Raw genomic sequence first — 27,839 nt, 5'->3', positions numbered from 1 at the left:
CTGAAATTAGGATTGCAACCTCTGCTTTTTTCCTGATTTCCAATTGCTTGGTAGATTTTCCTCCATCCCTTTAATTTGAGCTTACAGGTGTCACAGCCTGTGAAATGTGAAACTGTCTCTTGAAGACAGCATATCATTGGGTCTTGCTTTTTTTTTTTTAATCCAGTTTGCCACTCTATGCCTTTTAAATGGGGCATTTAGCCCATTTACACTCAAGGTTAGTATTGATATGTGTGGATCTCTTCCTGTCATTGTGCTGTTACCTGGTTATTAAGCCAGCTTGTGTGGTAGCTTCACATCATTGGGTCTGTGTACTTAACTGTGTTTTTTTGTATTACCTGGTAATGGTTATTCCTTTCATATTTAGTGCTCTTTTCAAGATCTCTTGTAAGTGGGTCTGGTAGTAACAAACAGTAGTAACAAACTTCCTCAGCATTTGCTTATCTGAAAAGGATCTTATTTCTCCTTCATTGAGGAAGCTTAGTTTGGCTGTATATGAAATTCTTGAAGTTTTTTTTTTAAAGAATGTTGAATATAGGAACCCAAGCTCTTCTGGCTTGTAGAGGTTTCTGCTGAGATGTCCACTGTTAGCCTGACTGGGTTCCCTTCGTAGGTGACCTGCCCTTTCTCTCTAGCTGCCTTTAACATTCTTTCCTTGATTTCAAACTTGGATAATCTGATGATTATGCATCTTGGGGATGATCTTCTTGAGTAGAATCTTGCAGGAGTTCTCTGTATTTCCTGAGTTTGGGTGTTGGCTTCTTTAGCAAGGTTGGGGAAGTTTTCATAGATAATATCCTGAAATGTGTTTTCCAAGTTGTTTGCTTTCTCCTGTCAGGGATGTCAATGATGTGTAGATTTGGCCTCTTTACATAATCCCGTATTTCTAGAGGTTTTGCTCATTCCTTTTCATTCTTTTTAAAATAACTTTTGTCTTATTTTCTTATTTCAGAGAGCCAGTCTTCAAGTTCCAAGATTCTTTCTTCAGCTTGGTCTCTTCTGCTATACTTGCAATTGCATCATAAAATTCCTGTAGTGTGTTTTCAGCTCTATCAGATCAGTTAGGTTCCTTTTCATACTGGCTATTTCATCTGTCAGCTCCTATATCATTTTATTGTGATTCTTAGTTTTCTTGAATTGGGTTTTGCCATTCTCCTGATCTTGATTATCTTTGTTCCTATCCATATTCAGAATTCTATTTCTGTCATTTCAGCCAGCTCAGCCTGGTTAAGAACTAGTGTGGTTGTCTGAAGGTCATAAAACACTGACCATTTAGGTTGATGGAGTTCTTGCATTGGTTCTTTCTTATCTCTGCATGTGGCTGTTCCTTTAACAGCTGGGCTGCCTCTGATTGATGTGGTCAGACAGGGACAGCATGTTTGTGCTAGAGTCCCATGTTGAGAGGAGAAGTGAGGACCGGGACCTGTATGGAGAACAGTCCAGCCACTTTTCTGTGAGGTAGGTACTCTGTGCTGGGCTCTGGACCGGCTAGCCTCTGGTCCCCACAGACTCTCTAAAGCCTGAAGACAGCAAAGCCTAGGGCTGTGAGACAGCAAAGATGGCAACCTGCCCATCCCACTGGGAGCTCTGTCTCAGGGAGTTACAGAGCTGCTACTGGCTTGATAGCCTGGAGGTGACGGTAGCTGAAGAACCAGGCCAGGAGGACCTGCCTAGTGAAGATATGAGATTGGAAACCCATGTAACAAACAGTCTAGTCACTTTTCTGTAGGGCTGCTGCAGTATGCTGGGGGTACACTCCAGTCCCTAGTCACCTTGGTTTATCTAGCACCTGAAGGTATCAACAGTGAAGGATGTAAAACAGCAAAGATGGCAGTCCCCCTCTCCCTCTGGGAGCTCCATCCCAGGGAGGTTTGAAACTGCTGCTGGCCAGAAAACACTGGCAGAGATGGCTGGACACCCCAGTTGGGAGGTCCCACCCAGTGAGGAGGAACAGGATTGAGGACCTGTGTGAAAAAGCAGTCTGGCCACTTTTTTGTAGAGCAGTTGGGCTGTGTTGGGGGTCTGCTGCAGCCCCCAGTCACTTTGGACTCTCCAAATCCCAAAGGCAACAATGGTTAAGGCTGAAAAACAGCAAAGATGGCAGCTTGCCCCTCCCTCTGGGAACTCCGTCCCAGCAAAGTTTGATACTATTGCTGGCCAGAAAACACTGGCAGGGGTGGTTGTAGACCTTGGTCACAAGATTCTGCCCAGTGAAAAGGAACGAGATCTGGGACCCATGTGAAAAAGCAGTCTAGCTGCTTTCCCATAGAGCTGTGGGGAAAGACAGCTCCAGACCCTAGTCACCTTGGACTTCCTAGAGCCAGAAGGCAACAATGGCAAAGGCTGTGAAACAGCCTGTCCCTTCCCCTGGCAGCACCATCCCCCGGAAGCTCAGAACCACTGCCAGCTGAATAACAGTGGCAAGAGTGGCTGGTTACCTTGGTTGGGAGGTCCTGCCCAGTGAGAAGAAGAGGCGTCAGGGACCCACATAAAAAAGCAAGCTGGCTGCTTTTTTGTAGGGTGGTTACACTGAAGGCAACAATGGCTAAGGCTACAAAACAGCAAAGATGGTAGCCTACCCCTCGCTCTGGGAGTTCCATCAACACTGCTACCAGTGGCTGGCTGGAGTTCCAAGTCAATGGTCTTATCCTGTAAGGTGCTGTGGACATGGGACCTGCAGGCCATTGCTGCTCAGCCCCCTGAATTCAGCTGCTTCTTAGGGGTCCATATGGGGGTCTAACCTCCTGCTTTGCCGAGTTGCAGTTGCTTTTGCCTAGAAGCCCAAGTATCTATAGCTCCTGGGGTTCCGCATGTGCCTGAGCAGCTACTCTGCCAAGATGCCACAGAGCTCTGCATATCCGACTGAAGACCCTGGTGCAGTGGGTTTATGAGCGGGGGTTTCCTGACCCAAGGGTTGCAGAGATCTACGGGAGAAGCATGGGTCCCCAGGGTTGCTCACTCAGTCATTCTTCCCTAGGCGAGGGAGGCTGCCCTGGCTCCATGTCACTCCCAGGTGGGCAGTCATCCTGCCTTGCTTTTCTACATTCTCTGTGGGTTGTTTTCTTGATGAATCCCAATGTGTGTACATGGATGTTTCAGTTGAAGGTGCTGTACGTACTCACCCCTTCTATTTCTCTCCATGAGAGCAGTGCACACTAGCTGCTTCTAGTTAGCCATTTTGGCCAACCTCTTATTTTGTTTCTGGATCTGGGTACTGATTATATGATAATTACAAGCTATAAACTCAATATGTAGAGTTTTGTTTGTTTGTTTGTTTGTAAAAAGAGATCTCGGCCAGGCACAACAGCTCCTACCTATAATCCTAGTGCTTTGGGAAGCCAAGGCAGGACAATCACTTGAAGCCAAAAGTTTGGGACTAGTCTGGGCAACACAGCAAGTTCTCATCTCTACAAAAAAAATTTTTTTTAATTAGCCGGGCATGGTGGCCTATGCCTGTAGTCCCAACTACTCAGAAGACTGAGGAGGGAGGACTGCTTGAGCTCAGGAGTTGGAAGCTGCAGTGAACCATGATTGTGCCACCATACTCTCTAGCCTGGGTGACAGAGTAAGACCCTGTCTCAAAAAAAAAACAAAAAAAAGAATTCTTAAGAGTACTCATTGGAGTTGAGTTTCAGAAAACTAGTTTCAAACCCTGATTTTTGTACTTAATAGTGGCAAGCTTTCTCCCCTGTAAAATTTGGATAATACCTACCTTACAAGATATTATACATAATAGGTGACTAATAAATGTTAGTGTAATCTCAACCTAATACAATGAATATACCAATCATTAATTGATTAGATGATGATCTGGAAGTTTTACTGTTTAGAAAATATTATTTTTTCCAAATGAAAAACATTTAATTTAAGAAATTAAATTTAGACTATTCAAGTATTTATGGTAAGTTAAGGCAGTAACTACAATGATATTCTAAAATAGCAGTTAATCTAAAAATTGCTGGCACTCGAGGTATATTACATAATTTCCTTTTTAATGATATGAATTCCTAATAACTATTATCTTACAAATAACAATAAAAACAGGTGAGATAAATGTAGCATTTCTTTTCTAAAGATGTCTGCAACACTATCTCTTGTCCCAAACACTTTTCTGAAATGTATTCTTATCATTCCTCTATCAAGACAGAGCATTTGTTTACCAACCCTCTGGAATCTCAACAGGCCTCATGACTGCTCTGAGTAACAGAATATGGCAGAAGTGACACTCTGTTCTGAGTTGAGTCATTAACTGGACTGGCAGTTTCCACTTCCTACTCTCTTGGAATGCCACCAACAAACTGGGAGAAGCCCATGGAAGGGTCATATTTAGATGGACTGGTCAATAGCCAACAGGCACATGAGTAATCCATCTTGGAAATTCTGCCCAATCAATCCTTCAGATAACTGCTTCCCCAACCAATATCTGACTGCAATCTCATGAAAGTCCTCAGGTGACAATCTCCCAGTTGAGGCTAGTCCACCCAAAGAAATATGACACTTAATAAATTATTGTTCTTTTTAAAAACTTTATTGAGTATAAATTACATACCATTAAAATCTACCTATTGTAAAATGCCTTAGTTCAGGCTGCTATAATTGGATATTATAGACTGAGTGGCTTATAAAAAAATAGGAATTTATTTCTCACAGGGAAGCTGGACATCTGAGATCAGGGTGCCAGCCTGGCCAAGTTCCAGTGAGGGCCCTCTTCCAGGTTGCAGACTACTGGTTTCACATTGTATCCTCACGGTGGGAAAGAAGGCTAGAGAGTTTTCTGGGGTTCATTTACAAGGGATCCCTTTTACAAGGGAACTAATCCCATTCATGAGGGATCCACCTTCATGACCTAATTACCTCCCAAAGGCCTCACCTCCCAATACCAGCATATTGGGGTATAGGATTTCAACACATAAATTTTTGGAGGAACACAAACATTCAGCCCATAAGTGTACAATTCAACAATTTTAGTATATTTGCAGTTATCAGCAATCATTACAATCCAATTTTAGAACATCCTCAACACGCCCCCCAAAATGTTCCTTCATGCCTATTTACAGTTAATCCCTATTCTCACTTTACGCCACAACTGTTCTGATTATTGTCTCTATAAATTTGTCTTTTAAGAATTTCATATAAATGTAATCATACAATGTATGATCTTTTGAGCCTGGCTTCTTTCACTTAGAATAATGTTTTGAAGTTCATCTATGTTGCAGCATGTATCAGAAGTTTATTCCTTTAATTGCTGAACTGAATTCCATTGTAATGATATACCAAAAAAAAAAAAAAAGAATGAGTTCTGAAGTGTTCCCTCCTCTTCTATTTTTTGGAAGAGTTTGTGAAGAATTAGTCTTTTTATTTTATTTTATTTTTTAACAATCCTTTAAAATGCAAAAAACAAAAAGCTATTAAATTGCACACTTTAAAAAGGTAAATTTTATGGTATGTAAACAGATTGAGAAGAGCCTACAATCCCTAAAAACGCTTATCTATTTTTGGTTTAACTTTTTTCTTAGGGTACAACACTTTAGAGTTTATCAAGTTATCCATACCATGGCAAGCCTTCAACTCTAGTCTCTGTCTTCCTAGTCCCATGAAGCTACTAATAAAATTGCTCATCCTATTAGTCACTGGTCTCTGTGGAACTGGAATATACTCTTTTGATAGCCCCAAACTCCAGGCTCACTTTCTTGGAGTTCTATCTTCCAACAGATCTTGTATGGGTGATTCACAGGATCTTTTTAGTTCTTCAATGGCTTCAAGTAGATTTAAAAAAAAAAAATAATTCGTCCACATTTTCTAGTTGCCCTCAGGGGAAATGTTGGTCTGAATTACTTAGTTGACTACTACTGGTAGTTTGAGTCATCAATTTTTAAGGTTATAAAACAACTATAATTTCATCAACAACAACATTTCTTGTTTGAGGATATAAAATATTTCAGAATGATATAATTAACCACACTTTAAAACAACTCCTCTTTATGCCATAAAAAATTTATACCTTTTGGGTTTAGATTGTGCAGTACAAATTTCAATGTTAATACAAATAATTTCACTATTTATAAACAACAGATATAACATAAGAAGACTACATTCATTTGTACAGGACATTTTTATTCTTTGAATTACTTTCATCATCTATTATTTATAATTTGTTCTAAATAAATCCTGTGTGAAGTGGGTAAAAAAGAATAATCTTCATTTTAAAGATGGATAAACTGAAGTTAAACTCATTCATTTTCCCATTCTAAAAACCACTGTAAGAAATTTATCTTAAACTCAAATACATATGACTTTTGTTATCTCACCTGATTTTCCACTGCAGCAATCTGTACTGTCTGATTCAGATGTTGAAACATATTTCAGTATTTGATGTCCACAGCTTATAGAATAAAATAGATAAATATATATGGTAAATGAGGTAAAAGTTTTTTACCTGAACACAATTAGAAAATCTGTTTAATTTTTAACCAAGATCCCAACTGCAACACATCCTAATATTCCAATCTCTCTATAAAGTTAAAAGGCTTTAACCTAGAAAGTATCTGTGTGTCCTTGAAGGAAACAAAATATTTTTGAAAAGTCAACACTGGATCTGAGGTAAACCTCTACTATTAGTAAAGCAGAAATAAGATCAAACACCATATGAACTGGGTACTATCAATAGGTACTAAAGCAGTGTATACTAAAATAATTTAATATTTATTAAGATCTTAGGATGGGTAGAATACCAGTACATTTTACCTCAGATGGAGACCATTTAATTTAAAAAATTAATAACCACTAAAATAAGAAGATATTTATTTAGAATAAAAACTACTAGATAAATAAGGAAAAGAATATAGGCTGAATCCATCATCTAGTTATAACAAAGAACTAGAAAACCGGTAATACTTTATTAAAATACAGTAAAGTCCTCAATATCATCGATAAGTTTTTGAAAACTGACATTTTAAGAACTGACATTTTAAGTGAAACAACTTATAGCACATCTTCAAATAATGGCATTTCATTATAACACCGAAAAAAATATGGTCATTTATAAATGCTTAAAGCTGGAGTTTCCAAGAACCTATCCAAAATGTTGAGGACTTAACTGTAATCAACATTTTGAAAAAGAAATAATAAACAGTTGGGAAACTTACTTGTTACACAGATTGCTATCAGAATTTCTAAGATGCTGATAAAAATCTGGTGTATTAGGTGCATTGCCCAGAGATCTCTGTAAAATAATGCTTGGCTTATTAAGAAAATCAGCAGTATCAGGAAATTCTATGGGTGATCGATTAGTTAGAGAGCCAGCAGCCACTGGTCCATGGTTGGGAGAATTCACAGGACTCAGACTGGACAAAACACCTTAAAAAATTAAAAGAAAGGAGACAGATAAATAAGAATGTATTTATGTGTATATGTTTATTAAATATATTTGTGTCTTTATGGATTTTTTCCTTATTTAAAAAAGCAAATTATTTACAATTAAATGATAAATTCCTACATGGGGCCTCAAGATATTCTAGAAACTTAAGCAATATTTGCCATATTTGTCATGATCAATGGCTGTTGGGTAAACACCCCTTGTTGGGTAAATATCTACATTTATAATAGGTAAATGTGAACGGTATGACTAAAACATACGTACTGTATGGCAGAAATTTTCCTAATTCCTATTGGTCTTTAACTTTCACCTATGTGTCCCTATCAGACTGATAATCCACATGAGCAAAGCATCTCTATCAAATTTTATTGAATTATTTTCAATTCAATAAAATTAAATTTTATTTAAATTCTCTTTTTTGTGTGTGAGATGGGGTCTCATTCCATTGCCCAGGCTGGAGTGCAGTGGCACAATCATGGCTCACTGCAGACTCAACCTCCTGGGTTCAATTGATCCTCTGGTCTTGGAGACTACAGGCACAAGCCACTGTACCCAGCTAATTTTTGTATTTTTTTGTAGAGACAGGGTTTCACGATGTTGCTCAGGCTGGTCTCAAACTCCTGGGCTCAAGTGATCCCCCTGCCTCAGACTCCCAAAATGCTGGGATTACAGGCTTAAGCCACTGCATCTGGCCAAAGAACTAAAATTCTTAATAGCATTAAGCAAGTTGAGAATAACATCATATGCTAACGCAATGTCAGATCGTTTTAAAAATTACATGAAAATATTTCCAGCTGATTCATTCATTCAACAAATATTTAGAGCTTACTATATGCTGGAAAATACACTGGGTTTCACAATGGAGAAAAAGATGCCATCCCTGAAACTCAATGAAGCTAGCACATAGTGAAGAATACAAACAAGTGCTAAGTGCTTAATAAGGGAATAAAACAGAGTGCTTCAGCAACACATAAGATGAGTCTATAATTCTGTCTATTTATTCCAGAAACCTTTGCTGAGTGCCTCAAACTAAAGCAGTATGGATATATCTGGAAAGAGGCAGGCAGATTTATAACCTTATTTGAAAATAAAGACCCAAGTAAAGTCTCATTCAGAAAGGAAAACAAGTAACAGTCATTAAGGAGCTACAATATTTTCAGGCATACTAGTAAACTTATAGATGTGTGCGATGGTGTCAACTTGGTTATGGTGCTCAGTTGTTTATTTAAACACTAGTATAGATGTTGTCATGAAGATATTTTTCAGATGTGATTAACATTTAAATCGATAAATTTTGAGTAAAGCAGATTAACTTCTATAACATGGGTTGACCTCATCCAATTAGCTTAGAGCCTTACAAGAAAAGATTGAGGTCTCACAAAGAGGAAAAAATTTTGTCTCAGGTTCAAGACTGCAACATTAACCCCTGCTGGAATTTCCAGCCTGCCAGACTGTCCTGAAAATTTCCTACTTGCCTGCCTTGCAAGCCCTCACAGTTGTGTGAGCTAATCCCTTAAAACAAACTTTCTCTCTCTCTTTCTCTGCATGTGTGTGTGTGTATAAATATAATGTTCTTTATTTTTTGCCAATCTGATGGTAAATAAAAGAGCACTGTACCTTCACTTTTTAATTTCCTCATTACTAATAAGGTTAAGCACATTTCATGTTTATATGCCATTTGTATAGTTTTCTGCTGAAATGCTCGTTCAAGTCTTTTGCTAATTTTTCCATTGGCTTGTGGTGATGGACACACTCTAAGGTAGTCCCATTAACCCTTGCTCCCTGGTGTTCATGTCTTTGTGTAGAAAACATCTGTGACTAGCTTCTTATCAAAAGAAAGATGACAGGATGTCACCCCTATGATTATGTTTCATTATGGATTCCATCTTGCTAGAGACTCACTCTAGAGATTCTCCTTGCTAACTCCATGAAGTGAGCAGCCATAGTGAGGAAGACCATGTGACAAAAAACTATGGGCAGCCTCTACAAACTGTGGGTGGCCTCCAGCCAACAGCTATTAAGAACCCAGAGCCATCAAGAATCCACAACCAACGGAAATGAATTCTGAGGACAACCTGAATGAGCCTGGCATTCGATTCATTCTCAGCTGATTCTTCAGATGCGAACAAGGAAGAGCCAACATCTAGTTTCGAGACTTATGACGCCTTAAGCAGAGGACTCAGTTGTGTGTGGACTCTTGCACAAAAACTGCTACATTTGTTGTAATCTGATATGCAGCAACAGAAAATGAATAGTTGTCCATAATTCTTCCACTGACAAAGTTCTTTATACAGCTGAATTCTAGTTCCTTCTCAGATGTTATTACTATTTTCAAATCTTTTTATGACTTTTTTTTTTTTTTTGATGGAGTCTCACTCTATCGCCCAGGCCAGAGTGCTGTGGTACACTCTCAGCTCACTGCAGCCTCTGTCTCCTGGGTTCAAGCAGTTCTCTTGCCTCACCCTACCAAATAGCTGGGATTACAGGTGCCCGCCACTACACCTGGCTGGCTAATTTTTTTTTTTTTGAGACAGAGTCTCGCTCAGTTGCCCAGGCTAGAGTGCAGTGGCGAGATCTCGGCTCACTGCAAGCTCTGCCTCCCGGGTTCATGCCATTCTCCTGCCTCAACCTACTGAGTAGCTGGGACTACAGGCGCCCGCCACCATGCCCGGCTAATTTTTTTGCATTTTTAGTAGAGATAGGGGTCTCACCATGTTGACCAGGCTGGTCTCGAACTCCTGACCTCAAATGATCCACCAGCCTCGGCCTTCCAAAGTGCTGGGATTACACGTGTGAGCCACCACACCCGGCCTTTATATGACTTTTTAATAAAGAGGTTATTAATATTCACGTAGTCAGATTTATTCATCTAATCCCATATGGTAAGTATTTTTATGTCTTGTTACGGAAATTTTTCCCTAAAATCATGGAGTGTAGCAGCACTGCATATTTTTTTATTAAATTTATCTCTAGGTAATTGATGGCTTTTGATGCTGAGGTAAATGGTGTTCTAAATTTCATTTTCAACCACTTTCTGATAGTATAGAGTAATACAATTAATTTTTCTGTACAATTAAAATATTGCAAAATTTACTTAATTCTGTATTTTTAGAGCCTTCTAGATTTTCTATATATACAAAACAGCAATCTGCAAATAAAGAAAAGGGTTTATATCTTCCTTTCCAGTATTTATTCTGTTTCTTTATCTTGTCTTCATGCATTGTCTAGAAATTACAGGATAATGTTGGAGACAAGTGTTTACAGTGAACATCTTTATCTTGTTTCCAAAGTCAGGAGAAAAATGCTCAGTATTTCATTATGTATTATGTTTGAAAAACATTTTTGATAGATACTTTATCAGATTAAAAATGTTCCCTCTATCCCCAATTTGCTTAAAATTTTTTATTGTAATTATCAAATTTATCAAATGAACATATATGAAAAGCTTTCTCTGTACCAATTAAGATGACCATATGATTATTCTCTTTTATTCTATTAATGCAGTGAATTTTCAAAGGTTAAACAGACTTTATATTCCTGTAATAATACTTCCTAACATGGACATTATGGTATTAACATTTTAATATATTACTCAATTATATGTGTAACTTTTTGTTTAGGATTTTTGTATCTATATTCACAAGAGATGTAGGCTTCTAATTTTCTTGTAATATCCTTGTCAGATTTCGATATTAGGGTTACGCTGGCCTTATAAAAATTTGGTGTTTCCTCTTTCCCTTTTCAGTGAAAGAGATGTGTAAGATTGGCTGTGGTAAGCAGAATAATCACCCCCAAAGACGTCCATATCCTAAACCACACAACCTATATGTTAGATTGCATGGCAAAGGGATATTTAAATTGCAAATGGACTTAAGGTTGCTGATCAGTTAACCTTGAGATGGGGAGATTATCCTGGATTATCTAGTTGTGCTCAATGTAATGACAAGGGTTCTTGTCATTATAAGAGTCACACGGCTGAGTCCTATGCCTAAGTAAAAGAGAGAGTCAGACATAAAAAAGCCAGAGAGATGGCAGCATCAGGATTCAGACTGACATTGCCGGCAATGAAGATGGAGTAATGGGGTCATGGGCCAGGAATGCAGGCAGGCTAGCTCTAGGAAGGCCTCTGGAAACTGGAAAATGCAAAGAAAATGGATTATCCCCTGAAGCCTCCAGAAGAAACACAGCCCTGCTGACACTTTGCTTTGGGCCCAATGAGATCAATTTCAAACATCGACCTCCAGAATTACAAGAATAAATTTGTGTTACTTAAGTCACTAAGCATATGGTAATTTGATACAGTAATGTCTTTGTCCATTTGGATTGCTATAACAGAACACCATAGACTAGGTATTTTATAAATAAGAGAAATTTATTTCTCACAGTTCTGGAGGCTGGAAAGTGCAAGATCACGGCACTGGCAGATGTGGTGTCTGATCATGGCCCACTTCCTGTTTCACTGATGGCCATGTCCTCACATGGTGGAAGGGATTAGAGACCTCTTTGAGGTCTCTTTTATAAGGCACTCATCCCATTCACAAAGAGTTCACTCACATGACCTAATCACCTTCCAAAGGCTCCAGCTCCAAATACCATCACATTGAAGATTAGGTTTCAACATATGAATTGGGGTGTAAGTGAGGGGATATGAATATTCAGTTTACAGCAAGCAGCTATAGAAAACTAAGGCACTGGATATAATCTTTCATAACAACATTAAATATTGGGAAGAATTTACCAGTAAAGTCATTTGGACCTACAATTTTATTTGTAGGAAGGTTTTTAACTACAGGTTGAATTTCGTTAGAAGATATATGACTCTTCAGACTTTTTATCATTTTTTGTATCAGTGTCATCTTTTCGTATCAGTGTCACGTTTTCTTCTTTCTTTTGGTTTACTTTGCTGTTAAACCTACAGCTTCTTAAAATGTAAGCTTAACTGATTTTTAATTTTTCTCTTTTTTTGCTATAAATTTCCCAACAAAGCACTGCTTTAGCTTCTTCCCACATTTTAATAAGTCCTATTTTCATTATGTTTTTTTTTTTTTTTTTTTTGAGACGGAGTCTTGCTCTGTCGCCCAGGCTGGAGTGCAGTGGCCGGATCTCAGCTCACTGCAAGCTCTGCCTCCCAGGTTTACGCCATTCTCCTGCCTCAGCCTCCCGAGTAGCTGGGACTACAGGCACCCGCCACCTTGCCCGGCTAGTTTTTTGTATTTTTTTTTAGTAGAGGCGGGGTTTCACCGGGTTAGCCAGGATGGTCTCGATCTCCTGACCTCGTGATCCGCCCGTCTCGGCCTCCCAAAGTGCTGGGATTACAGGCTTGAGCCACCGCGCCCGGCCTATTTTCATTATTATTCAGCTCAAAATAATTTCTAATTTTCATTGTTTTTTCTTAACTCATAGGTTATTTATAATTTGAGGATTTTCTGCAGATCTATTGATAGATGTTTTTAAATCTAATTACACTGTGGTGACAGAACATGCTTATGTGTTTTTTAACAGTTTTTAAAGATATTCACATACCATAAAATTTACTATTTTAAATTGTACAATTCAGGGAATTTTAGAAATCCACAGAGTTGTGCAACTATCACCACTATCTAATTCTGGAATATTTCCATAAACTCAAAAATAAACCCTATACCCATTAGCAGTCATTCCCTATTCCTGTCCCTCCTACCCATAGTCACAGGTGACCACTGTCTTAGTTCATTCAAGCTGCTATAAAAAATACTTTAGTCTGGGTAATTTGTAAACAACAGAAATTGGCTGTTCACAGTTTTGGAGGCTGGGAAGACCAAGACCAAGGTGCCAGCAGACTTGATGTCTGGTGAGGGCTCAGTTTCTGCCTCACAGATGGTAATTTTTTCACTGTATCCTCACATGGCTGACAGGATAGCTAGCTCCCGCAGGCCTCATTTATAAGGGCACTAATCTCATTCACAAAGGCTCCAACCTCATGACCTAGTCATCTCCAAAAGGCTCCAGCTCTTAATATTGTTTCATTGGGGATTAGGTTTCAACATGTGAATTTTGGAGGTACACAAACATTAAAATCATAGTAACCACTAATACACTTTCTATATCTATATATCTGTCCATTTTAGACATTTTATATGAGTAGATTTGTACAATCTGTAGTCTTTTGTGACTGCCTTATTTAACTTAGCATAATGTTTTCAAGATTCATTCAACGGTATGCCACGTAGTGCTACTCCATTTTATTTTTGTGACAAAAAATATTCTACTGTATGGTTAAGCCACGTTTTGTTTAACCATTTATTGATAGCCATTTAGGTTGTTTCTAATTTTGGCTATTATGAATAATGCTGCTATACACATTTACGTACAAGTTTTTGTGTGGACCTACGATTTCACTTCTCTTGGATATGTATCAAGGAGTAGAATTTCTGGGTCATATGGTAACTTGTTTAAAATTTGAGAAACTGCCAAATTGTCTTCCAAAGTGGCTATATCGTTTACTTTCCCATCAGCAATGTATTGTATAGTGTTCTAATTTCTGACTATTTTTTACCCAAACATGTTACTGTCTGTCTTTATAATTACAGACATCCTAGTGGGTGTAAAATGGTAGCTCCCTGTGGTTTTGACTTGTATTTTCCAAAATATTAATGATCCTGAGCATCTTTTCATATGGTTATGGGCCACTTGTATATGTTCTTTGGAGAAACATTTATTCAGACCTTCTATTTTCTTTCCCTTCTTTTATTTTTATTTATACTTTTTTTTGAGACAGGATCTGGCTCTATCACCCAGGCTGGAGTGCTGCAGTATCAGCATAGCTCACTGCAGCCTCTACCTCCTGGGATCAAGTGATCCGCCTAACTCAGCCTCCTGAGCAGCTGGTGCCACCACAAGTCACACCACTATGCCCAACTAATTTATTATTATTATTATTATTATTATTGTAGAGAAAGGGTCTTGCTAGGTTGCCCAGGTTGAGATCTATGTTTTAATCAGGCCATTTTTTCTTTTTCTTATTGAGTTGTCAAGAGTTATTTACATATTCTGGATACAAGCCTGTTGTCAAATATGATTTGCCAACATTTTATCTTATCCTGTGTCTTTTCACTTTCCTGATGGTGTCTGTTAAAGTACAAATGTTTTCAATTTTGATGAATTCTGATGTATCAATATTTTTCACTTATGGACCATGCATTTGGTATCACATTTAAGAATGCCTTACTCGAAACCCAAAGTCACAATATTTTCTCTGATGTTTTCTTCTGTAAGTTTTATGGTTTTAACTTTTATTCCTCATGGAATCCTTTTTCTTTTATTTGGCTTCCAGTTCATTTTCTAGTACAAAGGGTATAATGGAAGCTTTTTTCATAATGTGTGCTTTTATTTTTGCTTCTTTTTATTGTACATATTTAAGGCATAGAACATGACGTTTTGATATACACAAACATAGTGAAATGGTTACTACAGTCAAGCAAATTAACATATCCATCATCTCACAGACACCTTTTGTGTATGTATGTGTGGTAAGAGCACCTAAAAATCTCTTCTCTTAGCAAAATTTCCAGTATACAATGTATTATTATTGACTATAGTTTTCATGCTGTATTTTAGACCTCTAGACTTCTTGATCCTATATATCTACAACTTTGTAGCCTTTGACCTCTATTTCCCCATTTCCACTACCCCATCAAGCCCCTGGTAACCACCATTTTACTCTTTTTCTATGAATCTTGACTTTTTTTTGTAGATTCCATATATAAGTGAGACCCCAAGTAGTATTTTTCTTTCTGTGCTTATTTCACTTAGCATAATGTTCTCCAGGTTCATCCATGTTGTCACAAATGGCAGGATCTCCTTCCTTGAAAAAGCCAAATAATATTCCAATATATATATATATATATATATAAATAAATATTATTTGCTCCACTCATCCATCGATTAACAGTTAGGTTATTTCCAAACCTTGGCTACTGTGAATGAACATGGGAAAGCAGATATCTCTACAAGGTGTTGATTTCATTTCCTTTGGGTATATACCCAGAAGAGAAATTGCTGGGTCATATGTCAGTTCTATCTAATTTTTTGAGAAATCTCTATACTGTATTCCATAATGGCTGCACCGAATTACATTCCCTGTGTACAAAAGTTTCCCTTTTCTCCACACTCTTGCCGACACTTGTTCTCTCTTATGGCTTTAACGTTTACATTTGAGTCTATGATGTATTTCAAGTTAATTTTTCAGTATGGTGAGAGGTAGGATTCTAAATCAATTACTTTGCATGTTCATAACCACTTGTCCCAGCACCATTTATTGAAAATATGATTCATTCCTCAATGAATTATCTTGGTATCCTTGTTGAATATCACTTGACCATGTATGTCAAGGTTTATTCCTAAAACCTGAATTCTATTTCATTGAACAGAAATATCTCTATGCCAGTACCATACTATCTAAATTATTGTAGCCTGGTAGTAAGTTTTAAAATTTGAAAGTGGGAGTCCTCATACTTTTTCTTCTTTTTTATTAAAGAACTGTTTTGGCTATTCTGGGACTCTTGCATTTCTATATGAAGCTTAGCATTAGACTGTCAATTCTGGCAAAGCTGAAATTTTGATAAGGACTGTATCAAATCTAGTGCAATTTAAAGAATACTGCCATTTAATAATATTAAGTTTTCTGATCCTTAAACATGGAATGTCTTCCAATATATTTAGGTCTTCTTTAATTTCAACAATATTTTATAGTTTTCATTGTCAAAGTGTTATACTATTTTGTTAAATTTATTTCAAAGATTTTTTAATGCTAACTGTAAATGGAAATCTTTTTGTAACTTGAGTTTTGGATTCCTTAATGTTAGCATATAGAAATAAATTGATTTTTGTATATCCTGCCACATTGATAAACTTATTTATTGATGATAATAGGTTTTAGTGAATTTCTTAGGATTTTATATATATAAGCTCATGCCATCTGCAAACATAGTTTTACTTTTTCCTTTTATTCCTTCTTACCTAATTGCCCTGGCTAGAACCACTAATCCAATATTGAGGTAAAAGTAGCCTTACTCTATAATTATTAAAACCATGTCACAATTTTGTTTTATACTAAGTCCAAACTCTAATCCACTTCAGGGATAATTTCTGTTGGTTACGTTTTCCTTGGGTATATGTCAAAAATTTCTTGTATCTTTGCATGTTTCATATATTTTTGTTAAAAATTGTACATTTTACATAAAATACTGTAACAGCTTTATATCAGATCCCTCCAACACCAAAGGTCTATTATGTTGCTGGTTTTGTGTTTGTTTTCTTCTTTCTGATTATTTGTTTAGTGACTTACCTGAATTAATTGTGTAGATTCTGTTTCTCCTGCAATGTGTAGTTACTTAGTTCTCTGTTAGCTTTTTCTGTTAAGTTTTTGATTATATTTTTAAGCATGGTTTCCTGGAAGTCAGGGGATCAGCATAATTTGGACATCAACCAATGAGCAGTCAGAAGATTCTTTTTTTTTTTTTTTTTGAGACGAAGTCTCACTCTGTCACCTAGGCTCGAGTGCAGTGGCACAATCTCGGCTCACCGCAATCTCTGTCTCTCAGGTTCAAGTGATTCTCGTGCCTCAACCTCCCAAGTAGCTGGGATTACAGGCACCCACCACCACGTCTGGCTAATTTTTGTATTTTTTAGTTTTGTATTTTGTAGAGATGGGGTTTCACCATGTTGGCCAGGCTGGTCTCGAACTCCTGACCTCAGGTGATCCACCCATCTGAGCCTTCGAAAGTGCTGGGATTACAAGTGTGAGTCACAGTGCCCAGCCTAATCTTTGTCTTTTAATTGGAGTGTAATTTTTTGTTGAAAACTTGACATTTAAGATAATATACTGACAACTCTAGTCAGGTCCCTTCCTCTGCCCCAAAGGTATATATTTAATGTAATAAAGTGTGCTTAATCCATCATGCTGCTATTTACTTTTTATGTGTTTCTTCTGTTTTTGCTTGTTTTTGCTTTTCTTTTCTCAGATTCTTATTCAAGTTTTTTTTTAATCATGTCATTTTATCTCCTTATAAGCTTTTTAGTTATATCTTTTTCTATTGGTCTTTTAATTGGCCCCCTGGATATTACAATGTTCATCTTTGATTATTAGTTTATCTTAAATTAGAACTTTTTACTGTTTTTCAAGCATTGCTAGTACCTTATGACAAATTTAAGTCCATTTACCCCTTGACTACCCTTTATGCTATTGTTGTCATATATTGACTTCTACGTATTTCATAAATGCTAAAAGAAAGTTATTATTGTGTTTACCCATCAATTTTTTATTACTATTATACTTTAAGTTCTAGGGTACATGTGCACGATGTGCAGGTTTGCTACACAGGTATACACGTGCCATGGTGGTTTGCTGCATACATCAGCTTGTCACACACATTAGGTATTTCTCCTAACGCTATCCCTCCCCCAGGCCTCCACCCTCAGACTGGCCCCAGTGTGTGATGTTCCCCACCCTGTGTCCATGTGTTCTCACTGTCCAACTCCCACTTATGAGTGAGAACGTGTGGTGTTTGGTTTTCTGTTCTTGTGATGGTTTGCTGAGAATGATGGTTTCCAGCTTCATCCATGTCCCTGCAAAGGCCATGAACTCATCCTTTTTATGGCTGCATAGTATTCCATGGTGTATATGTGCCACATTTTCTTTATCCAGTCTGTTCTTGATGGATATTTGGGTTGGTTCCAAGTCTTTGCTATTGTGAACAGTGCTGCAATAAATATACGTGTGCATGTGTCTTTATAGTAGCATGATTTATAATCCTTTTTAGTGATCGCCATTCTAACTGGCGTGACATGTTATCTCATTGTGGTTTTGATTTGCATTTCTCTGATGACCAGTGATAATGAGCATTTTTTCATATGTCTGTTGGCTGCATAATTGTCTTCTTTTGAGAAGTGTCTATTCATATCCTTTGCCCACTTTTTGACCCATCAATATTTTTTAATCCTTACCCACCTATTTAGCCTTACCAGTGCTTTTGGTTTGTTCTTGCAGTTCCATGGTTTAATCTGGATAATTTTCCTCCTGCCTAAGAAACTTGCTTTACTGAATCTTAGAAGCACAGGTCTGCCACCTACAAATTCTTTCAGCTTTTGTTTGTTTGAAAAAAATGTACGTTTTTCTGCTTCTCATCTGTTTTACTAAAAGATTTTTTCCAGATTTACTGAGGTATAATTGACAAAAACTGCATGTATTCAAGGTGTACAACATAATGACTTGATTTACATTTTTACTGTGAAATGATTACCATAATCAAGTTAATTAACATACCCATCACCACAGTTACTGTCACAGGAGAGGATACTAAAACAAATTTTTATTCCAATTTAATTTTTCAAGAATATTTCTTCATTGGATAAAGAATTCTATGTTGTCAAGTTTTATTCTTTCGACACCTTTTAAAATATGCCACTCCATTGTCTTTGGAGTTCACAGTTGCTGTTAACAAGTCACTGTCAGTATTATTGTTGTTCCTTGAAAAATAAAAACAACCTTGCTTGGTTGCTTTTGAAACGTTTTCTTTATAATTTAGAGGCTTGACTCATATATCTAGCTGTGATTTTCTTGTATTTATCCTGCTTGGGGCTCACTGCACTTTATGAATTTGTTATTTGCTTTCTTTTATTAGTTTTGGGAAATTATTCCGTCCTTTTGTTTCTCGCCTTTCCTTCTGGAACTTCAGTCACACATATTTTAGAAATTCTATGTCCCATATGTCTCTTAAACTTTGTTCTGTTATTTATGTATTTTTCCTTCTCTGCGCTTCAGTTTGGAAATTTTCTCTCTCTCTGTCTTCAAGTTCACTACTTTTGTATTCTGTTGTATCCAATCCATTCTTAAACCATTGAATAAGCTTTTAATTTAATCAAGTGTATTTCTCAATTCTAAACTGTCCATTTCTTTTCTATGTGTTCTAGTTCTCTATTTGAAGTATCCATTCATTTTAGCCATTATTCCTTCCATTTCCTTTTAAACATCATTGTTATTTCAAAGATTGTAAAATACAGCATCAATATCATATGTAGATCTTTTTCTAGTGCCTGCTTTTCTTGATTATCAGTAACATTTTCTGACCTCTTCACATGCTTTGTAGTGTATTGTGTATAAAAGAATGTTGTAATTGTATATCTCAATCACAAAATTGTATCTATGTAATATCAGCCATAATGTACTTTAAAAGCAGAATTTATCAGTATTGCTTTGCTATTCCTATGTTGTATTTGTTAACATATCTTTCACCTAAGAGTTTTTAATCATTCTATAATCTTTTAATTAAAAAAAATTCCTATTATAATGTTTTTCCAGGATGAAGTCATAGTTTTTTTTTATTCTAATACTAAAATTCTTTTCTCCATACTTACTATTCTATGAAAAAAAATACTCTTTCTTGAAGATTTTCCCTTGTCCTGGGTCTGCAACCATTCAGGTTAGTTAAATAGTTATATATTTTATCCCTGAATCCCTACTGCTTAGCTAAGTACTTGGTACAGAGTAGATATTCTAAAACTGTTTACTGAAAGAATTAGCAAATGGTCAACTAGTAGCCAACCCAAACTGCTAAGTCATGTTAACTCACAACACATGAAATTGTATTCAAAATTAGCTGTAAATGTGTGATGAAAACTGTTTACACTATCATATACTTTGAGAACCCCCATATTTGAGTCATAAAGAATGATTTCTTACCAGCTCTTCTCAGACCTACATGGTGAGTCAGTGATACAGAAGATGACCTTTGCTTCGGGATAGTCAGTAGATTTGAATTAAAAGGCCCATTTAGATAGCATCCTTGACTAAAAGGGAAAAATAACAGGTTAAAATTTGTAAAAACTATGAAAAGTTTCATCTTTTTTCCTTATGGTCCTCAATTTAATTAGCAAATATATTCTCATAAATTCAGAGTTTGGGCCTCTAGTGCCTAAGGTCTAAAGCAGGAGTCAGCAAACTTTTTCTGTAAAGAACCAGATGGTAAATACTTTGGCTATATGTTCTCTATTGTAACTACTCAACTCTGCCGCTATAGCACAAAATCATCCATAAACTAAAATAAACAAACGGGTATGGTTTTGTTTCAATAAAATTTTACTTACAAAAAAACAGGTTATAGACCAGATTAGGTCCATAGGCTGTAGACTGCCGATCCCTGGGCTAAAGCAGGTTATCACAACTACTTTGAAGGTTTCTTGAAACATAGGCTGCTGGTCTCATTCCCAGGTTTCTGATTCACTACGTCTGGGGTGGGGCCATATAATCCGCACTTCTAACAAGTTCTTACATGATGGAGTTTCTGATCCAGTGACCTCACTGAGAACTACTGGACTAAAGTACAGTTTTTCATTTTTTTCTGTTCCCTATCCTCATAGATGTTGACAACTTTTATTAGTGTAGGCAAAAAACAAGCAGTAAGCAAATAATACCACCCAATGAACTCATCACCCAATGAACTCATCTCTCTGCCAATGCTCTGTCATTCTTCATATTTTCATTGTGTGAAAACAAGTAATTCAAAACCAAAGTTTGGAACTTTTATTTTGAGACTTAAAGGAATGTGATTTTGGGACCTCAGTCATTAACAGGCAGCTGTAACCTAGGCAGATACAACCTTGATTTCCCTGATTACAGATTAGCCTTTTTTCCCCCCTAACTTACATTGCTTTGCTAAATGCTGCAAAAAACTAAAGGATGTCAGAGAAGACTCCTTCCCTCTTTACTGCTGATCTTCATTATAGATTAACTTCCCTTTTTCTTCTCGTACACAAAGACATGTTTTTTAAGATGGAATGTTAAATATATTCTTTAAAATTGGAAAAAGAAAACAAACAAGCTGTAACTAATCAAACTGCTGTAACTCAGAAGCCAACTTTTTGTGGAATATGTTATTCTGCTAAACATCTTTGTTTTCTGCCTATACAAATATGATCCTAACTTTTCAACTTTGAAGCACTGACCCTATTTCCTTGGAGTCTGTGTTTCCTGGATGGGCATCCTCAGCTTGTGTTTGAATACTCTTTTAAGCTGGATTCTTATTCTTTTGATTATTTCATACTGGCAATTACCTACATGTAGAGTGGCAAAGACTGGAAAAGAAGAGTAACAGTACCACCCAGGGCAACATTCAAATAGAAAAATCTGTGTGTTCCCGGGCAAGACGGCCAAATAGAAAGAGCTCCAGTCTGCAACTCTCAGCAAGACTGATGCAGAAGCCGGGTGATTTCTGCATTTCCAACTGAGGTACCCGGTTCATCTCACTGGGACTGGTTGGACAGTGGGTGCAGCCCAAAGAGGGTGAGCCGAAGCAGGGTGAGGCATCACCTCACCCAGGAAGGGCAAGAGGTTGGGAAATTTTCTCCCCTATCCAAGGGAAGCTGTGAGGGACTGTGCCGTGAGGAACAGTCGCAATTCACAGACCAAGAGAGTCCCTCCGGTGCCTACCCCATCAGGGCCCTGGGTTTCAAGTGAAAAATTGGGCAGCCATTTGGGTAGACACCAAACTAGCTGCAAGAGTTTCTTTTTGTTGTTGTTGTATTGTTTTTTCCATACCACAGGGGCACCTGGAATGCCAGCAAGACAGAACCCTACACTTCCCGGGAAAGGGGGCTGAAGCCAGGGAGTCAAGTGGTCTGGCTCTGCAGGTCTCACCCCCACAGAGCCCAGCAAACTAAGATCCACTGCCTTGAAATTCTCACTGCCAGCACAGCAGCTGTCTGAGGTCCACCTGGGATGCTCAAGCTTGGTGTGGGGAGGGGCATCTGTCATTGCTGAGGCTTTAGTAGGCGTTTTACCCTCACAGTGTAAACGAAGTCACCCAAAAGTTTGAACTGGGCAGACCCCACTGCAGCTCAGCAAGGCCACTGAGGCCAGACTGCCAGATTTCTCCTCTCTGGGCAGGGCATCTCTGTAAAAAAGGCAGCAGCCCCAGTCAGAGACTTATGGATAAAACCCCAATCTCCCTGGGACAGAGCACCTGGGGGAAGGGATGGCTGTGGGTGCAGCTTCAGCAGACTTAACCATCCCTGCCTAATGGCTCTGAAGAGAGTAGCAGACCTCCCAACACAGCATTCGAGCTCTGCTAAGGGTCAGACTGCCTCCTCAAGTGGGTCCCTGACCCCCATGTATCCTGACCGGGAGACACTTCCCAGCAGGAGCCGAAAGACATCCCACACAGGAGAGCTTTTGCTGGCATCTGGCAGGTGCCCCTCTGGGACAAAGCTTCCAGAGGAAAGAACAGGCAGTAATGATTGCTGTTCTGCAGCCTCTCCTGGTGACACCCAAGCAAACAGCGTCTGGAATGGACCTCTCGTAAACTGCAGCAGACCAGAAGCAAAGGGGCCTGACAGTTGGAAGGAAAACGAACAACAGAAGAATAGCATGTCCACTCAAAGACCCCATCCGAAGGTCACAACATCAAAGACCAAAGGTAGATAAATCCACGAAGATGGGGAGAAACCAACACAAAAAGGCTGAAAATTCCGAAAAACACAACGCCTCTTCTCCTCAAAATAATCACAGCTCCTCACCAGCAGGGGAACAAAACTGGATGGAGAATGAGTTAGACAAACTGACAGAAGTAGGCTTCAGAAGGTAGGTAATAACAAACTAATCTGAGCTAAAGGAGCATGTTCTAACCCAATGCAAGGAAGCTAAGAACCTTGAAAAAAGGTCAGACGAATTGCTAAATAGAATAACCAGTGTAGAGAAGAAAATAAATGACCTGATGGAGCTGAAAAACACAGCACGAGAACTTTGTGAGGCATACACAAGTATCAATAGCCGAACTGATCAAGCAGAAGAAAGGATATCAGAGACTGAAGATCAACTTGATGAAATAAGGCAAGAAGATTAGAGAAAAAAGAATAAAAAGGAAAGAAGAAAGCCTCCAAGAAATATGGGACTATGTGAAAAGACCAGATCCACGTTTGATTGGTGTACCTGAAAGTCACAGGAGAAATGGAGTCAAGTTGAAAAACACTCTTCAGGATAGTATCCAGAACTTCCCCAACCTAACAAGACAGGCCAACAATCAAATTCCAAAAATACAGAGAACACCACAACGATACTCCTTGAGAAGAGCAACCCCAAGACACATAATTGTCAGATTCACCAAGGTTGAAATGAAGGAAAAAATGTTAAGGGCAGCCAGAGAGAAAGCTTGGGTTACTCACAAAGGGAAGTCAGCAGAAACCCTACAAGCCAGAAGAGAATGGGGGCCAATATTCTTTTTTTTTTTTTTTTTTGAGATGGAGTCTCTCTCTGTCACCTACGATGGAATGCAGTGGCGTGATCTCAGTTCACTGCAACCTCCGCCTCCCAGGTTCAAGCAATTCTCCTGCCTCAGCCTCCTGAGTAGCTGGGATTACAGGCGCACACCACCAAGGCTGGCTAACTTTCGTATTTTTATTAGAGATGGGATTTCACCATGTTGGTCAGGCTGAACTCAAACTCCTGACCTCGTGATCCACCAAAAGAAAAGAACTTTTAACCCAGAATTTCATATCCAGCCAAACTAAGCTTCATAAGTCAAGGAGAAATACAATCCTTTACAGACAAGCAAATGCTGAGAGATTTTGTCACCACCAGGCCTGCCTTACAAGAGCTCCTGAAGGAAGCACTAAACATGGAAAGGAACAACCAGTACCAGCTACTGCAAAAACATACCAAGTTGTAAAGACCATCGACACTATGAAGAAACTGCATCAACTAAAGGGCAAAACAACCAATTAGCATCATAATGAGAGGATCAAATTCACACACATTAACCTTAAACATAAACGGGCTAAATGCCCCAATTAAAATACACAGACTGGCAAATTGGATAAGAGTCAAGACACATCAGTGTGATCTATTCAGGAGACCCATCTCACCTGTAAAGACACATCAGGCTCAAAATAAAGAGATGGAGGAATATTTACCAAGCAAATGGAAAGAAAAAAAAAAAAAAGGCAGGAGTTGCAATCCTAATCTCTGATAAAACAGACTTTAAACCAACAAAGATCAAAAGAGACAAAGAAGGGTATTACATAATGGTAAATGGATCGATGCAAAAGAACTAACCATCCTAAATACATATGTACCCAATACAAGAGCACCCAGATTCATAAAGCAAGTTCTTAGAGACCTACAAAGAGACTTAGACTCCCACACAATAATAGTGGGAGACTCTAATACCCCACTGTCAATATTAGATCAATGAGACAGAAAATTAACAAGGATACTCAGGACTTGAACTCAGCTCTGCACCAAGTGGGCCTAATAGACATCTACAGAACTCTCCACCCCAAATCAACAGACTATACATTCTTCTCAGCATCTCATTGCACTAATTCTAAGACTGACCACATAATTGGAAGTAAAACACTCCTCGGCAAATATAAAAGAACAGAAATTATAACAAACTGTCTCTCAGACCACAGTGTAATCAAATTAGAACTCAGGATTAGGAAACTCACTCGAAACCACACAACTACATGGAAACTGTACAACCTGCTCCTGAATGACTACTGGGTACATAACGGAATGAAGGCAGAAATAAAGATGCTCCTTGAAACCAATGAGAACAAAGACACAACATACCAGAATCTCTGGGACACATTTAAAGCAGTGTGTAAAGGGAAATTTATAGGACTAAATGCCCATAAGAGAAAGCAGGAAAGATCTAAAATTGACACACTAATATCACAATTAAAAGAACTAGAGAAGCAAGAGCAAACAAATTCAAAAGCTAGCGGAAGGCAAGAAATAACTAAGATCAGAGCAGAACTGAAGGGGACAGAGACACAAAAAGCCCTTCAAAAAATCAATGTGAATTTCAGGAGCTGGTTTTTTCCAAAAGATCAACAAAATATATTGACCACCAGCCAGACTAATAAGTAAGAATAAGAAAAGAATCAAATAGACACAATAAAAAAATGATATAAGGGATATCACCACTGATCCCACAGAAATACAAACTACCATCAGAGAATACTATAAACACATCTACACAAATAAACTAAAAAATCTAGAAGAAATGAATAAATTCCTGGACACAGACACCCTCCCAAGTCTAAACCAGGAAGAAGTCAAATCCCTGAACCAACCAATAACAAGTTCTGAAATTGAGGCAGTAATTAATATCCTACCAACCAAAAAAAGTCCAGGACCAGACAGATTCACAGCTGAATTCTACCATAGGTACAAAGAGGAGCTAGTACCATTCATTCTGAAACTATTCCACTCAACAGAAAAAGAGGAAATCTTCCCTAACTCATATTATGAGGCCGACATCATCCTGATACCAAAACTTGGAAGAGTCACAACAAAAAAAAATTTCAGGCCAATATCCCTGATGAACACTGATGTGAAAATCCTCAATAAAATACTGGCAAACCGAATCCAGCAGCACATCAAAAAGCTTATCCACCACGATCAAGTAGGCTTCATCCCTGGGATGCAAGGCTGGTTCAACATACACAAATCAATAAATGTAATCCATCACACAAACAGAACCAATGACAAAAACCACATGATTATCTCAATAGATGAACATAAGGCCTTCAACAAAATTCAACAGCCCTTCATGCTAAAAACTCTCAATGAACTAGGTATCAATGGAATGTATCTCAAAATAATAAGAGCTATTTATGACAAACCCACAAGCAATATCATACTGAATGGGCAAAAGCTGGAAGCATTCCTTTTGAAAATTAGTACAAGACAAGGATGCCCTCTCTCACCACTTCTATTCATCATTGTATTGGAAGTTCTGGCCAGGGAAATCAGGCAAGAGAAAGAAATAAACAGTATTCAATTAGGAAAAGAGGAAGTCAAATTGTCCCTGTTTGCAGATGACATGATTGCATATTTAGAAAACCCCATTGCCTCAGCCCCAAATCTCCTTAAGCTGATAAGCAACTTCAGAAAAGTATCAGGATACAAAATCAATATGCAAAAATCACAACCATTCCTATACAACAAAAATAGACAAAAAAGAGAGCCACATCATGAGTGAACTCCCATTCACGACTTTTACAAAGAGAATAAAATACCTAGGAATCCAACTTACAAGGGATGTGAAGGACCTCTTCAAGGACAACTACAAACCACTGTTCAAGGAAATAAGAGAGGACACAAACAAATGAAAAAACATTCCATGCTCATGGATAGGAGGAATCAATATCGCAAAAATGGCCATACTGCCCAAATATACAGATTCAATGCTATCCCCATCAAGCTACCATAGACTTTCTTCACAGAATTAGAAAAATCTACTTTAAATTTCATATGCAACCAAAAAAGATCCCTCATAGCCAAGACAATCCTAAGAAAAAAAAACAAAGCTGGAGGCATCATGCTACCTGACTTCAATCTATACTACAAGGCTACAGTAACCAAAACACCCTGTTTGCCTGGGTGCCACCAGGAGAGGCTGCAGAACAGCAATCATTACTGCCTGTTCTTTCCTCTGGTACTGGTACCAAACAGATATATAGACCAATGGAATAGAACAGAGGCCTCAGAAATAACACCACACATCTACAACCATCTGATCTTTGACAAACCTGACACAAACAGGCAGTGGGGAAAGGATTCCCTATTTAATAAATGGTGTTGGGAAAACTGGCTAGCCATATGCAGAAAACTGAAACTGGACCCCTTTCTTACACCTTACACAAAAATTAACTTACGATGGATTAAAGACTTAAACGTAAGACCTAAAACCACAAAAATCTTAGAAGAAAACCTAGGCAATACCATGCAGGACATAGGCATGGGCAAAGACTTCATGTCTAAAACACCAAAAGCAATGGCAACAAAAGCCAAAATTGACCAGTGGGATCTAATTAAAGAGCTTCTGTACAGCAAAATAAACTATCATCAGACAGAACAGGCAACCTATAGAATAGGAGAAAATTTTTGCACTGTATCCATCTGACAAAGGGTTAATATCCAGAATCTACAAAGAACTTAAACAAATTTACAAGAAAAAAAAACACATCAAAAAGTGGGCAAAGGATATGAACAGACACTTCTCAAAAGAAGACATTAATGCAACCAACAAACATGAAAAAATGCTCATTATCACTGGTCCTTACAGAAATGCAAATCAAAACCACAATGAGATACCATCTCACGCCAGTTAGAATGGTGATCATTAAAAAGTCAGGAAACAACAGATGCTGCAGAGGATGTGGAGAAACAGGAATACTTTTACACTGTTAGTGGGAGTGTAAATTAGTTCAACCATTGTGGAAGACAGTGTGGTGATTCTTCAAGGATCTGGTACAAGAAATACCATTTGACCCAGCAATCCCATTACTGGGCATATATCCAAAGGATTATGAATCATTCTACTATAAAAACACATGCACATGTATGTTTATTGTGGCACTATTCACAATAGGAATGACTTGGAACCCACCCAAATGTCCATCAATGATAGACTGGATAAAGAAA

At 37.9% G+C, this 27,839-nt stretch overlaps 1 protein-coding gene across 3 annotated transcripts in view; it reads right to left on the bottom strand.

Moving 5' to 3' along the window:
- The window catches only part of PDE3B (phosphodiesterase 3B), a 215,091-nt gene that overhangs the window by 43,087 nt on the left and 144,165 nt on the right, over positions 1-27,839 (bottom strand). For all 3 annotated transcript variants that reach the window (XM_003910185.3, XM_021926005.2, XM_009186523.3), the window contains exons 5-7: positions 20,094-20,200; positions 7,146-7,356; positions 6,309-6,382 (exon numbers count right to left, since the gene is read on the bottom strand). In XM_003910185.3, the coding sequence (XP_003910234.1) occupies positions 6,309-6,382; positions 7,146-7,356; positions 20,094-20,200 (392 nt within the window). The remainder of the gene's footprint in view (positions 1-6,308; positions 6,383-7,145; positions 7,357-20,093; positions 20,201-27,839) is intronic.

This window comes from Papio anubis, chromosome 12, assembly GCF_008728515.1.
Source record: "Papio anubis isolate 15944 chromosome 12, Panubis1.0, whole genome shotgun sequence".
NCBI classification, from domain to species: Eukaryota; Metazoa; Chordata; class Mammalia; order Primates; family Cercopithecidae; genus Papio; species Papio anubis.
This window is presented reverse-complemented; position numbering and strand designations above follow the sequence as displayed.